The 13,148-nt window shown below is 37.3% G+C and overlaps 1 protein-coding gene across 1 annotated transcript; it reads left to right on the top strand.

The window, feature by feature from the left end:
- Positions 1-772: 772 nt before the first annotated feature.
- Positions 773-8,166, top strand: LOC107080706 (interferon-induced protein 44-like). Its single transcript, XM_015368912.1, has 8 exons — positions 773-799; positions 1,055-1,084; positions 3,505-3,538; positions 3,903-4,098; positions 4,503-4,646; positions 4,720-4,891; positions 6,214-6,314; positions 7,872-8,166. The coding sequence occupies exons 2-8, from the start codon at positions 1,057-1,059 to the stop codon at positions 8,049-8,051; spliced, it is 855 nt and encodes a 284-aa protein (XP_015224398.1). The 5' UTR covers positions 773-799; positions 1,055-1,056; the 3' UTR covers positions 8,052-8,166.
- The last annotated feature ends 4,982 nt before the right edge of the window (positions 8,167-13,148 follow it).

The following is a 13,148-nucleotide window of genomic DNA, read 5'->3' as shown; positions in this document are numbered from 1 at the left end:
GGTTATAAAAAAGGATAAAAAACTAGGATCTGTTTCCTAAAATCTTTAAAGCAGATTTTAATTTCCAAATGTAACACAGCATATCTGTTTTAAGCTGCTTTATTAAACCTGAGATGTAATCACTCTGTCTAGACAGGATGTTATCTGATCAAACCAAACAAAGTACAGACAGAGGAATGATATAAATGTTATCATATAGATGGGAAAAAATAACCTTAATTTTATTATTTTGTTTTCAAAAAGAGATTTTTACTGATAAATCACAAATGATCCATAAGTTAAACTAATCACAGTTCCTTGGTGTTTAGATAATGATAAAAATACATTTATTTTTAGGCACTGGTGACCTATATTTTTATCATTTTTGAAAATATTCAGAAAAGATTTGAAACAATGAGGGTTAAAGGATATTATGTAAAGGTCAACGAGCCGGAACTTAAACTCATGAGATCCGTGTTACCTCCTTTACCCCTGCGCCACGGCCATGCTTATCACCAACCACTTTAAATGTTAAAGTAAATTTGTTGGATTTCTTGTTGCATTTGGATTATTTGGGGTGAAAATCATAATGATTACTAAGATCTATATGTAAACTCTAGATTCGTTTGTTTTTTTTCTTTCATCTACTGAATGCAACATAGAATGTTTATGTTTTTATGAATGATCTAAAGGAAGCAGGTCAGACTGGTTTAAAACTGAAAAGCGAAACCAAGAATGACCTAATATATAAGGTGACTTGAAATTTTTATCAGACTTAATTTGCCAAGTGAAGAGTCTGCTTCTTCTCAGGTGACAATAGGTAGGAACTTATTTACATGACAAATGTTAGGTTTTAATGAGTCTGTTTCAAACCATAATTTATTAGAAATATTCTTCTTTTATTCAAAGTATCTGCTCTCTTTTTTTACCTTAACTTCAGCAATTTGGGGTAATTAAAATATGTTTGTGATTAATTTTATTCTGATTAATTTGCAATAAAACAAAAATCTATATGTATTTTTCTGCACAAAATAAACACAGGATATTCACAAATTGATATGCTTTTGATTTCTAGTTATGGGAAAATCTCACTCGAAGAACCCGGGTAAGTCTACTGTACTGTATAGCTTATTGTTCTTTTTTGCAACTGTTTTATGAACTATTTTTAAAAAGGATTCATATATCGTCTTGAATAACGGAAACCTTTATGCTGCATGCATCCAGAAAGCGCTGTAAGCCGCAAAAAGGTTTCTGCTGCTTCATTTTTTATGCTTGTACAGATTAAGGCCAGATGTCCAGTAAAGTGTATCCAGATGCATCTGATGCTTCTGCTGCTCCTGTGTTAAATGGCAGAGAGCAGAATTTTTATATTTGCTGTGATCAGTGGGTAAAAAGCAGTTTTGATATGTTTTTAAGTGAGAAAATCCACCTGAAAACATCATCTGTGCAGTCAGTTCATCCAGATTACCATCCTGCATTCAAATATTACTTCTCTCTCTGAGCCGCTCAGACCCCCACATACCGGCAGTACGCTGTCGCTGGAACAGTGAGAACAAATAATACAGGTTTCAACAAAATAATACACAATCTTTAATATGAGTGTAAACATAAAACTACATTCAGAGTTTGACAAAAAGACACAATGTTATGTGACCTCTGCTACGTCATCTGATGGGAGGAGCGTGAGGGTTGCTGTAAAGGAATGTCACTAAGACCTAAACATATTTGAAACTTTTTTTTAACCCTGATCTTACATCAGACCTTGTTGGTACAGAAACAAAAAGTTTTTTTTAGATATGTTAAAATATGTTTTAAAATGTTCATAAAAGAAACATTATTGTAATAGTGGTAAAATGTGGTTATTTCAGCTTTGTTTGTTTGTAATTGTTTTATCTCCATTGCAGAGGTCTATTCATTATTCTCCATTAAAACAGGAGATAAGATACCGTATTTTCACAACTATAAGGCGCATATAAACGTCTTTTTTTTCCCTCAAAATGTGCGCCGCGCCCTATAGTGCGGTGCACCCTATGTGTGTTGTTACTGCGGACGTTGTTGAGACCGCCATGAGAACGTTAAAGGGGGAAGTGTGGGTGTGGATTGTGTATAAAAGAACAGGTATGTGCTTTAAGCAGAACATTGTTGTCATAACAACCCTGAAAATGGCAAAGAGACACGCCTATGAGTGCAATTTTTCCATCCGGACCAGGACTACAGTAGCTCAGCAACGTCCGGCGGATTATAATGAAAAGCTGGCGAGCTTTCACTCCTTCTGCAGCAAACACATCGCTGACAAAGTCATCCAGCCAAGCCACATCACCAACATGGACGAGGTGCCGCTCACTTTCGACATCCCGGTGAATCACACGGTGGAGAAGAAGGGGACCAGGATGGTAGCGATACACACAACGGGGTATGAAAAAGCGTCGTTTACTGTTGTGCTTGGCTGCCACGCAAATGGACAGAAACTGCCGCCTATGGTGATTTTTAAGCGAAGGACTTTTCCTAAACAGACTTTTCCAGCTGGAGTCATTATTAAGGCAAATGAAAAGGGCTGGATGGATGAGGAGATGATGAAAGAGTGGCTGAGGGAGGTGTATGTGAGGAGAACAGGTGGTTTTTTTTCCACGCATCACCATCGCTGTTAATCTTTGACTCCATGCGTGCCCATCTCACAGCTGATGTGAAAAACAAGGTGGAACAAATGAACGCTGTTCTTGCTGTTATTCCGGGAGGTCTGACAAAGGAACTTCAACCGCTCGACATCGGTGTGAACCGGCCGTTCAAAGTAAGGCTGCAAGCGGCGTGGGAGCGACGGATGACAGACGGAGACCACAGTTTCAGGAAAAGTGGAAGGCAGCGCCGGGCAAGTTACGCCACAGTTTGCAGATGGATTGTTGATGCTTGGACTAACGTGTCTCCTGGCACTGTGGTTCGAGCTTTCGCAAAAGCCGGCATCATTTCCGAGGAGCCGCGCGGCACGGAAAGTGACTCTGACAGCGAAGAAGGGGAAATTGGCATTTCTGATTTAGTGCAGCTGTTTAATTCAGAAACAGAGGATGATGACTTTGATGGGTTTGATGAATACTTTGTAATAAATACATGAATAAAGCAAACATACTCAGTTTTGCTCCCGCTCTATTTTTAAATACGCAGTAGAGGTATTTAAACGTAGTAGAGGATATATGCCTTTTAGTACGGTGCGACTTATGGTCGTGAAAATACGGTATGTGAAAAACTATTTGCATTGTTTTGTTTTCACCGTTAAAATCGATATCTTAAAATTAGAGGGATGTGTTGGAGAAGACATGTATCTAAAACTTGTAGGATGGTAGTTTTTGAAGAAACAGACTTTCTCTTTCCAGAAACAACCTTCACTTTAATAGCAGCAATGCAAACAGTTATAGAAACTCTAGAAATGTTCAACACTTTGTGATGAAAAGTGAAATATCTAGTATTTATTTATTACAAATATATTTGTAGTAAATTTAACAGCTTTTTCTTTTGCTGTGTTATTTATTCCAGTTCTTACGGAACCCTGGAGGACAATAAACTGGGAGTATGTGTGCTGTTGTTGTTTTTTTTGTTTTTTATGAACATAGAAATGCATGGATCTCATAGACATGTTTGCAAAGTCAAATTTCTTGTTTGATGGTTTCCTTTAACTATAACGTAACATAATCTATTAAATAAACCAAAGTATGAAAATATGAAGGGACAAGATAGGAAAATAAAAAGTTAGTAAGCTATTTATTTGTAAATTACATATATATTTTGTACATAACCTAACCAGAAAGTAGACAAGTGCCATGATGTATACAGTATCAAATCAGACTTACAAAGAAATACGAAGAAGACAGATATTAATGAATTCACACTGGGGTTTGAAAAATTACAGTGCACTGTGTTTTCTTTATAATTAGTAACAACCAGGACAATCTGTGGTTTCTGAACAACTACAAGCCTCAGCTTGAAGGTCAAACACTCAGAATTCTCCTTTATGGACCTGCTGGAGCTGGAAAGTCCAGCTTTATCAACTCTGTCCAAAGTGTCCTTCTTGGTAGACCTTACTCACAAGCTTTGGCTGACAACACTGGTCACGATTCCTTTACTACAGAGGTAAGCCTGCATTAATTTATATTTAAAAATGATGATTATCTTCTCTGTTCTGAGATGCATTTCTATCCAATTTAAATGTATCTGCATCATTTTAGAATATTAGAATAGCTTCAGTAAAATTAAAACAGAAAATATTATAACATTTTGTCTAAAGACTCCCCATTTATTACTTGTGATATGTATTTGTTACTGGTAGTATGAAGCAAAGATTATGTTACTTTAAGAATTTAAAAGCTATTATCAGAAAGAGCGGAATGTGTTTTTGGTTCAGAATGAAAGCTCCTGATAAATCTGTTTATTTTTACTGTGAGTACAAAGAAATTATTGCCTTGATAAGTTTGCATCAAACTTTAACAGTTTAAAGAGAAATTGTTTGTATAACTTATTGTACCTGTCCAATTCAGTACACAACCCATAAAATCCAGAAGGTGGATGGATCCCTCTGTTCTTTTGTCTTTAATGACATCATGGGCTTGAGCACACACAAAGGTGTCTTGGAAGAAGATGTAGCATTGGCCTTAAAGGGTCATATCAAGGAAGGTTACACGGTAAACTGCACTGGTCTATCTATCTGTCTGTCTGTCTGTCTGTCTACTAACTTTAACTAAACATATCTTTCAGTTCGATCAAGACACACCATTATCTGAGGACAGTGAGTTCTACAACACCAGTCCAAGTCCCAATGACAAAGTGCAGGTTCTGGTTTGTGTCATTCCTGCTGACAACATAAGCATAATGGATGACGAACTTCTTCAAAAGATCAGGAGGATCAGATTGGTGGCCACTAAGCTCAGTAAGTAGCCTGGGTGCCAGTCCGAACTTAGTCCCGCCCACAAGGTTTGAGTTCGGGGAAGTTCGGTCTGGCTCTGCTCCATAGTAGCGCAAGTATTAAAGCCCACTGTCAGGCGATCCAATCAAATTGTCAGGGCGGGCTTTATACGATGATGGACAGATGATCAAGAGTAACGTTATCAACCACGTGACCAAAGCGCGCTTGGGTGACAACAATAATGGCTGCCGCTGGAGAGTTTGGGTGAGTAGATTCTGCTATTAGGTCTGTTCTAGAAGATATCGACAGCAAATTAATTTTAAAAGAGGAACAGAGAAACGCGATCAAGTCTCATCTTCTTATTCTAGGCGTGAAACTGCACGCTTTGATTTTTGTGGACAACAACTATGCCTCGCTTAAGATACGTCACGCACTCCGTTGCTCTTATTGGTTGTAGGTCTATCCAATTGAGTACAGAGGCATTTTTTTCCTGGTTCGTTCAAAACACGCCCCATAATCACAGCTCTATGGAGCAGCATCAGACTCATTCTGACTAGAATTGAGTCGGACTACGTCAGGCTATTCAGTAAGAGCAATACTTATATATTTTTCGGTTAACTTTTTGAAAGATGTAATTGCATCTAAAATGCTATCATACCAAAAGGGTATGAACTTTTTTTTAATGGTAGATAGTCGTTTTTTAAGCCCTGGCACTTTGATATGATAATCTAAAAATATCTACTGTGTTTTATCTAATATTGATTTATAAAAGCTGTAGCTTAATAAACTCTTACAATTTTAATACATCTAATTGCTATTGTTTGCATTAAAATCAACCATTCCTAATAAAAAATACAATCACCAGTTGTACTCTCTATCGGCATAATTAGACACAATTGTAGGGGTTCAAATTCAACCAGCAATTTTCACTAGAGCTGCAATCAATCATGGTGTGAATTACTTAGTTGGTTTGGGGAATGGGTGATGGGCCATGAATCAGGGATTGGCCCAGCTCATAATAAACTTTAGTTATACTTTAAAATAATTTCTTGTAGGGCCGATGTCATAGAAGTTTGGATTTTATGTTTTTGTCCATCAACTTGGGTGAACAATGAATGTTCATATATTCAGAGAGACAGACCTGCTGACTGATTTGGTTGGTTGGTTGACAGACATATGCATTCATAGGATGCATTGCAGTTAGAACTTTAAATAGTTTATGCTTAAAGTTACTTTATGCATAAAGTAAATTTACTAATAGCTTAGATTGTGGTTGTGCTATTAGAAAAGAAATTCCCTTTTGCATTTGCAAAGTAATAATGTCATTCTTCTATCTGCACTTACAGATATTGCACAGGTGACTATTCTGACCAAAATTGATGCTCTCTTTCCTGAGATACAAAGAGATGTGAGGAATGTCTACAGGTTTCTGGAAATAAAGGAAAAGGTTAGTTTCACCAATAATTTCATTGATAAGTAACACAACTACTAGTGCAATTTTGAAGTTCTTTAAAAATAGGTGTACTGCTTTACATTTAGGGAAGAGGAATCCCAAAGTGAATACATGGTATATAATGGTACATTATATTACATGCTGTATGTTGTAAGTAAAATGGTTTATCTGTAAAGCAGCTTTCAAAGACATAAAGTGCTGTAAAAGGAGTCAAAATAGAACAAAACACAGAAGGAACAAAAACATTACAGAAAATGCAATGAAATCATGAAAAAGATTAAACATAAAATCATGACATGAAATACCTGCAGAAAAAACTTGTTTTATCTCAGGAAAAACAACTTAATGTAATGGTATGTGTGTATTGTGATGCTGTTAGTTTTATCTTTGAAACCAAAAATGAAAAAACACATTATACTTTACATTTTTCATTTATTTCACCAAAACAATAAACTGCTATCTTGTTTACCGATTTCTCTGCACTAATCGAAAATGGAAAAAACGAATAACCAATGTGTCCAATTCACAACAGTTAAGATGAAAGGAATAAAAACAATGAAAGCTTTGCTAGATTAATTTGTTCTCTGAGAGGGGAATTCTTCAGACAGCTGAAATATCAGGTTCTCCAATGATGGTCTTAATCGTCTTCTAAGGGATAAAATATTTTCTCACTGACACTGACAGAGGAGTATGTAAAGTACTTAAACAGATATTACTAATCACAAATTAGCAGCTAGAGCTCACTGTATTGTATGATGTTTTCATTAGAATCCACATTTTACCAGAATAATGCTCTACACTCCCATCTTTCGAGGAAGCCATTTATATCCAGCAGAATGTTCTTCAATCTTTTGATATTAGTAAAAAATTATAAATATAAGTGTATTATGCTTTTCTTGTGTTCTCAACAATTGCAAAGCATTCAATAAATATATGTTTGAGTTAATTTTTGGAAAATACAAAAACCACCAACTTTCATCACAAAGTTTCACCCGTGCTTCCAGGTGTTGAACTTGGATGTTTTGATTCATGCTTTAAATAAAAAAAAAATGTATTATTACAAATATTTTATAAAGATTAAACCTATTTTAAGTATTATTTTTCAGCTATAAAATCATGTTTTAACACTTTTACAGGAGGAAGAGGTAATTTGCTCTATATATTTCTTTACTTATATTTAGTATAATTAGATTCTGTGTTTTTACGCCATTTACAATATCATCTGCAGACAAAAAAAATCCATCAGGCAAAGACCATACTTTCCTCACATAGTTTTGTTTCTGACTGAAATTAAAACAGCCAATACTTTTATTCATTCAGAGAAAATCCTTTATTCCATACTTGTGAATGTTGCACATCACCAGCCTCATGGTCACACCACACAGAGACAAATCATAAAAATATATGCGCTAATAACATAGTTAAAATTTCTGACATTTTATAGTAATCCTTAAACACTTAACCAAATATTTATGGTGCCCAACTAAAAGATCAGAACCTTTAACTTAGATTTTTTTAAACAAACATGATTTATGTTCTCTTTTTCTTTAGATGCTAAAGGTGAATGCTTATGTGGGCATCCCAATGAACTGCATGTTCCCTGTAAGAAACTACCACGAGGAAATCAACATGCAAATGGATTTCGACACCCTGATTCTTAGCGCCATGAAGCACATCATCCAGTACGGAGATGATTTCCTGAAATTCAGTCAGCGTCGACTTAAATCTTAATGATGCAAATTTTTATGTATGATTCAGTGTTTAAGCCAAATCAATAATGAGGGAACAAAATCAGCTGTATAATAGTTTTATTTATGGGGTATTACATGATTCTACAAATCAACATATAGGATAATAATTTAGCAACAGCAGCAGAGTGTCTTGCATGTCAAGAGCATTGCTGGCGATATGTAAAGCAATAAAGTCGCTGTAAACACGTTCAGTGTGTCTGCACCATAAATAATTAAAGCTGTTTCCAATTGTTAAAAACTGTTTTATTCCACTGGGTGTTTTTTTTTTAACATTGCTAATTAAATATATAAAAAGTATATCTTATAATTGGTGGCAAATCACTTAAATGTGAATAATGCTTTCACATATAATAATGATCATATTGTGTTCCATACAGAGCAGTTCCATGCTGTTTCTGTTCTCCTTGTATTGTACAATTAAATTTAACTGTGTAAATGAGCTCAACTCTTTTCTAGTTCTTTATTTACAAGTAATTATTTTTGGAACCACTTCTTACTGAGGAATTAATCTTTTTTGAACATACAAGAAAGACAGTCTGTTAGGAATCCAGTTTGTGTGGGTTGTGTGTTTGTGTTTTCTCCCTCCACCACCAGGTGGCGCCCGGTTCTCGTTGGCCCTTCCATACACCTGCGGATGGTTGCCTCATTATCTGAGGACTCTTAAGCTGCTGACTGCCACTACCTCGACGCCAGAGTGTTTGCCAGTTTTGGGAAGTCATCCTGAAAACTGGATGTTTTGACCTTCTCCCCCTGGAAGGATCGTTTGAGCTTCACATTGAGCAGGGGATAAATCTCCACACAAACCGTTCAAGTACTTCAGGAAATTTAAGTGGCAGTCAGCTCCATCGCTCCTCAGAAACCAACCAAACTCGAGTAAACACTGTCCGCCCTCCAACGAGCCAACCAAGTTCTGGAATAACCCACACCGACTGGATTCTGGGAAGGACACCTTTTCCCTGGAAACGTGAGTCCCGTTTCAGTCTCTGTTTTTGCAAGTCGTCGCTCAGGTTTCCCACTGCGGGTGAACTAAACACTGAACTTCCCTTCTCACTTCCAGTTCCGGTTCATCAGCGTTCTGAGAAACACTGGATCTAACTCATCGTGTTTTCAATAAACCTGCTAAACCTTTTCTCTGGTTCTCTGAGTGGTTTCCTGCATGTGGGTCAGATCCCTTAAAAAGAACATGACAGTCTGATTGATCTCGCTGATTTTGAATCTTGGACAAACCTAAAGTTCCTGATAAAATGACAGTTATAAAGTTTGTGAAATTGTCCCTAAATTCATAGGCGTAGACCAGACGTTTATAAAACACTGCATAGTGTCTATAATAAAAGGGTATTATTGCTAAAAAGCAAACCATGGCTTATGCCAAATAAATAACTGATTTAAAAAGCAATGAGCACAGTCAACAGCTTGCAATTTCCCTTTTATGGTCACAGCTGTACCTCAGTGCTTGTGTAAGCGGTTCAACCTCATGTTCTATCTTCTATATGGCCACATTCAACCATAAGTGATCAACACAAAGAATTGATTGCCACGTACATTTGGGGCAGAACTTTACAGTAGTGGCTGAACACAGGAATTTTAAATTTGCATCTTAGACCACCATAAAGTGATATCACCTTCCTCTCTCATTGTTTCCCCCTATGATCCCCCTCTGTTAATGTCTAACACAGGCTTTGACTAGCGAAGAAGGTAAATGTGAGCCATAAAAGTGCAAATCAAGCAGTACCATTCCTCTGATTAGCAAGAGAACAACATTTTATATATGCAGTCAAAGGAGTACAATAGGGAAAATAATCAAGATGCTAAAATAAATTGCACTTGTAGAAGGGAACATAGTGCATGTAATGAATGGATGTAAGGATGTCAAATGTTCAGAAAATCGAAATAACATAAATAATTGTAAATGCTGAAGTACTAAGGAAAATGAGAATGGAAGGTTCAATAGTCCTGAATATAATTGCTGAAAGAAAACTTTCTTCCTTAGTTGTCATGGGGTAAATTTAACTTTACTAATTCAATAGAAAAATATACAATGTCTAAATAAAGTTGTCATAGCAGCTGGGAAATTTCTAAATATAAAGAAAACACAAGCAGACCATATCTGTACTAAAAATCCTATTTGACCAACTTTGATCAATAAGTAATTGTTTTCCTTAGTTTATCTCCCATATTTTTTGACGAAACATATCATGCAAGCCAAAACTCCACACAGAGCTTTGTAGTGAAAGCTTGAGACGCTAGCCACGTCTTAGCAAAATAGACCTTGCAAAATGCAAACTTACAAACAGTTCCAATCATATTTTGTATACAGCTAAATCGTTGTGATATAGAGATTATTTGAGGCCATGTAAACCCATTGACCTCTTTCTCAGATGGCTGCACACATAGAACCAGGAGCATGAATGTTTAGACAGCGAAACGAGGTTAAACACAAAATAGGAGCAGTTTAATAGAAGCCAGACGTGGTTTCTTGTAGGAGAGTATGTTTTGCCAAAAGAAGGATGTAGGAGACATTACTTTTTATAGGGTCATTTTGTGCTCTTCTGATAGTATTCTCCCATATCTGGCTGGATGTGCAGACATATGTCACGTCGGTAGACACTGTCACCTGTTGAGCGTCATGTATGCACCGTCCAATGAATCCATCCACGACTCATCAATGTAAGTACTGCTTTGTATTAAGAACGTGAGATGGGAAAATAAAAGAAGATCATTGTGTGTATTGGTTCAACGTGACGCATCATCAGTAGCCTATACCCCTCCTCTTAGCTGACCGCGACGTTTGAATTAAAATTCTAGTTTATACGCCGCAATACTGTCATGGTCTTGGCGCTAATGGTTGGCTTTTTCATCTGTTCCTGCTCCCCTGTCTAATTGGACCGGCGGCTGATTAACGCCGATGGTTTAAACCATGGTTCCCTCAGTTATTTATGTTGCTTGCCTGCCTTCCATCAGCACCAGATTATTCAAGCTGTGGTGAGAGTAACTCTAGCATCAAGTGAGTTTGTCTGTTATTCTGATTATAACCTGTTTTCAGCTTTGGATATTCGAGTTTTTGCCTTGTCCTTGTCTGCTTAATTTTGGTACTGTTTTCCTGGATTCTGTTGGTTACTGAACCTGGACTGTTTCCAGTCACTGACCTGTGTTTCCTATATCTGCAGAGAATCCGGTTATCCGCCCCACAGATGCCCATCCATTCGCTGTGTGACAGACCAGGATGATTTTAGACAGGCTTTATTTTAAACAAAACATGAAGCCTGGTCTGTCTTGCTAAATATTGGCTCCTAGTTTAAGATCATTGCAAATACTTTGGAGGGAACAAACTACAACTGTGATGCATCATTTGAAAGATTACACCTTCTAGTTTCTGAGAATAAAAATAGAAAAAAACAATAAAACTAATGTTGGACTGTAAAACGAGTCATACAAAGATGCATACTATGTGAGCAGGACCCTAATAAGTAGTCTTAGAATCTGCTGTGGGTGGAACAAGCTCTCCTTCAAGTGCCACTGGCTTATCACCTTTACACACAGTCAACCACCCCTCTTTACACTACGATTTTTTTGTTTTACCAGTTGCTGCCAAGTGGTATGGTAACACGCCTATAGTGCTCTTCTAACTACCTCCGCTGTGTATTCTAGGTTAGCCAATCATCACAGGATTCCTGCACCTACATACCTTAAGGGCCAGAAGGTCTGGCTGTCCACTGAGGATCCTCCCCTACAGGTGAAGAATAGGAAATAGGCATCATTAAGGTTGTTAATCATGTGGCTGTTTCGCCTCCCCCTCTGTCCCTCCTCCAGAGCTCCTCCTCCTGCCTGGTTCCTCGATGGGGGACAAGTCTATACTGTCAGGTGCATCCTCTGCTCCAGGAGATGGGAACGTGGTTTGCACTACCTAGTCGACTAGGAGGGTTATGGACCAGAGGAGTGCTCATGGATTCCTTCTCGACAAATTTTGGCTATATTGGTAATCAGAAACTTTCATTGTGACCACCCAGACCAACCTGGTGGTCCTTCTGGAGCGAGACCTTAAGGAGGACACTGTAATATTCACCTAATTACGCTTCATACCATTTACCTGTCCTGCCCTGAGTTTTCCATTCAGCTCACATACTTCACCCCTTTATATAAACCCCTCATCCAGAGTTTTGGTGGCAGATTATTGAACGCATTCATTGTGGGAATGTTGCCTGAGCTCTTCACTCTGGACCTCGACCTCTGCCTTTCCCTTGGATTACTCTGGATTGCTTTCTCCTTACAGTGGTACCCAGCTCTCTGCTCTACTGTGTATTACCTCTGTCTGTCTTTGAATTGATCAAAGCTAACACATAGGAAGTGAAATGCCTGTGAGGACGGACAGAAATACATGAAGAACTTTCCCCACATCCATGCACCACCAAGTTTGGCTCACTTGGCCACACCCGGCTTTGATTTTCGCTTTTGTGCTGGAGCTTAACTAAATCCTTATTTTTGCTTTGCATTCCTGTGTGTTGATTGAATTTCCGGGTCCCTCTAGTGAAACTTCACATGAAATACCTGTTAAAGAAAAAACAACAAAACATACCTTTTGGTTTTATTCAATCAAAAGATTAAAAACTTGCTATTTTTTCCACAGTTAGTATATTTAGGTACAGCAGCAACAAGTGAAAAGAAATATATTTATGAAAAAAAAAGAGAAACGAGACAATCTAAAGTATAGCATAACATATATAGCCTGAAAAATACTGAGCAGTTACAAAAATGATATCGTGGTTATAGTTATACAGTCTTATGTTTTGGACCTTGAATTTTATTGGTTTGATTTTTTTCAGATTTTTTTTTTATCTTGTCAAGCACTTTATGTATATATATATATATATATTAGTGCTGTCAAAATTATCGCGTTATTATCGCGTTAACGCGAGGCCATTTTAACGGCGATAATTTTTTTAACGTGAGATTAACGCTATGTGGTTTTATGGTACAATTTTCCAAGTACATCCCGCTGCAGCCTGCGGGAAGGCGGGGCTATTTTCCCCCAGTGTATGCATTTCTCATAGGCTTCGACAGCGGAGCTCCTTATTTTTCA

The sequence above is a fragment of the Cyprinodon variegatus genome, unplaced genomic scaffold (genome assembly GCF_000732505.1).
Source record: "Cyprinodon variegatus isolate N-32 unplaced genomic scaffold, C_variegatus-1.0 Scaffold2241, whole genome shotgun sequence".
Classification (NCBI taxonomy): Eukaryota; Metazoa; Chordata; class Actinopteri; order Cyprinodontiformes; family Cyprinodontidae; genus Cyprinodon; species Cyprinodon variegatus.
Note: the sequence above shows the minus strand (reverse complement) of the source record. Positions and strands in the feature narration are given on the sequence as shown.

Bases quoted from the DNA above. Each gene is read 5' to 3' on its own strand.
- LOC107080706 (XM_015368912.1), top strand. From the start codon at position 1,057: ATGGGAAAATCTCACTCGAAGAACCCGG. The intron at 3,539-3,902 runs GTATGTGTGCTG...CTTTATAATTAG, and splicing joins TGGAGGACAATAAACTGGGA to TAACAACCAGGACAATCTGT. The intron at 4,647-4,719 runs GTAAACTGCACT...CATATCTTTCAG, and splicing joins ATATCAAGGAAGGTTACACG to TTCGATCAAGACACACCATT.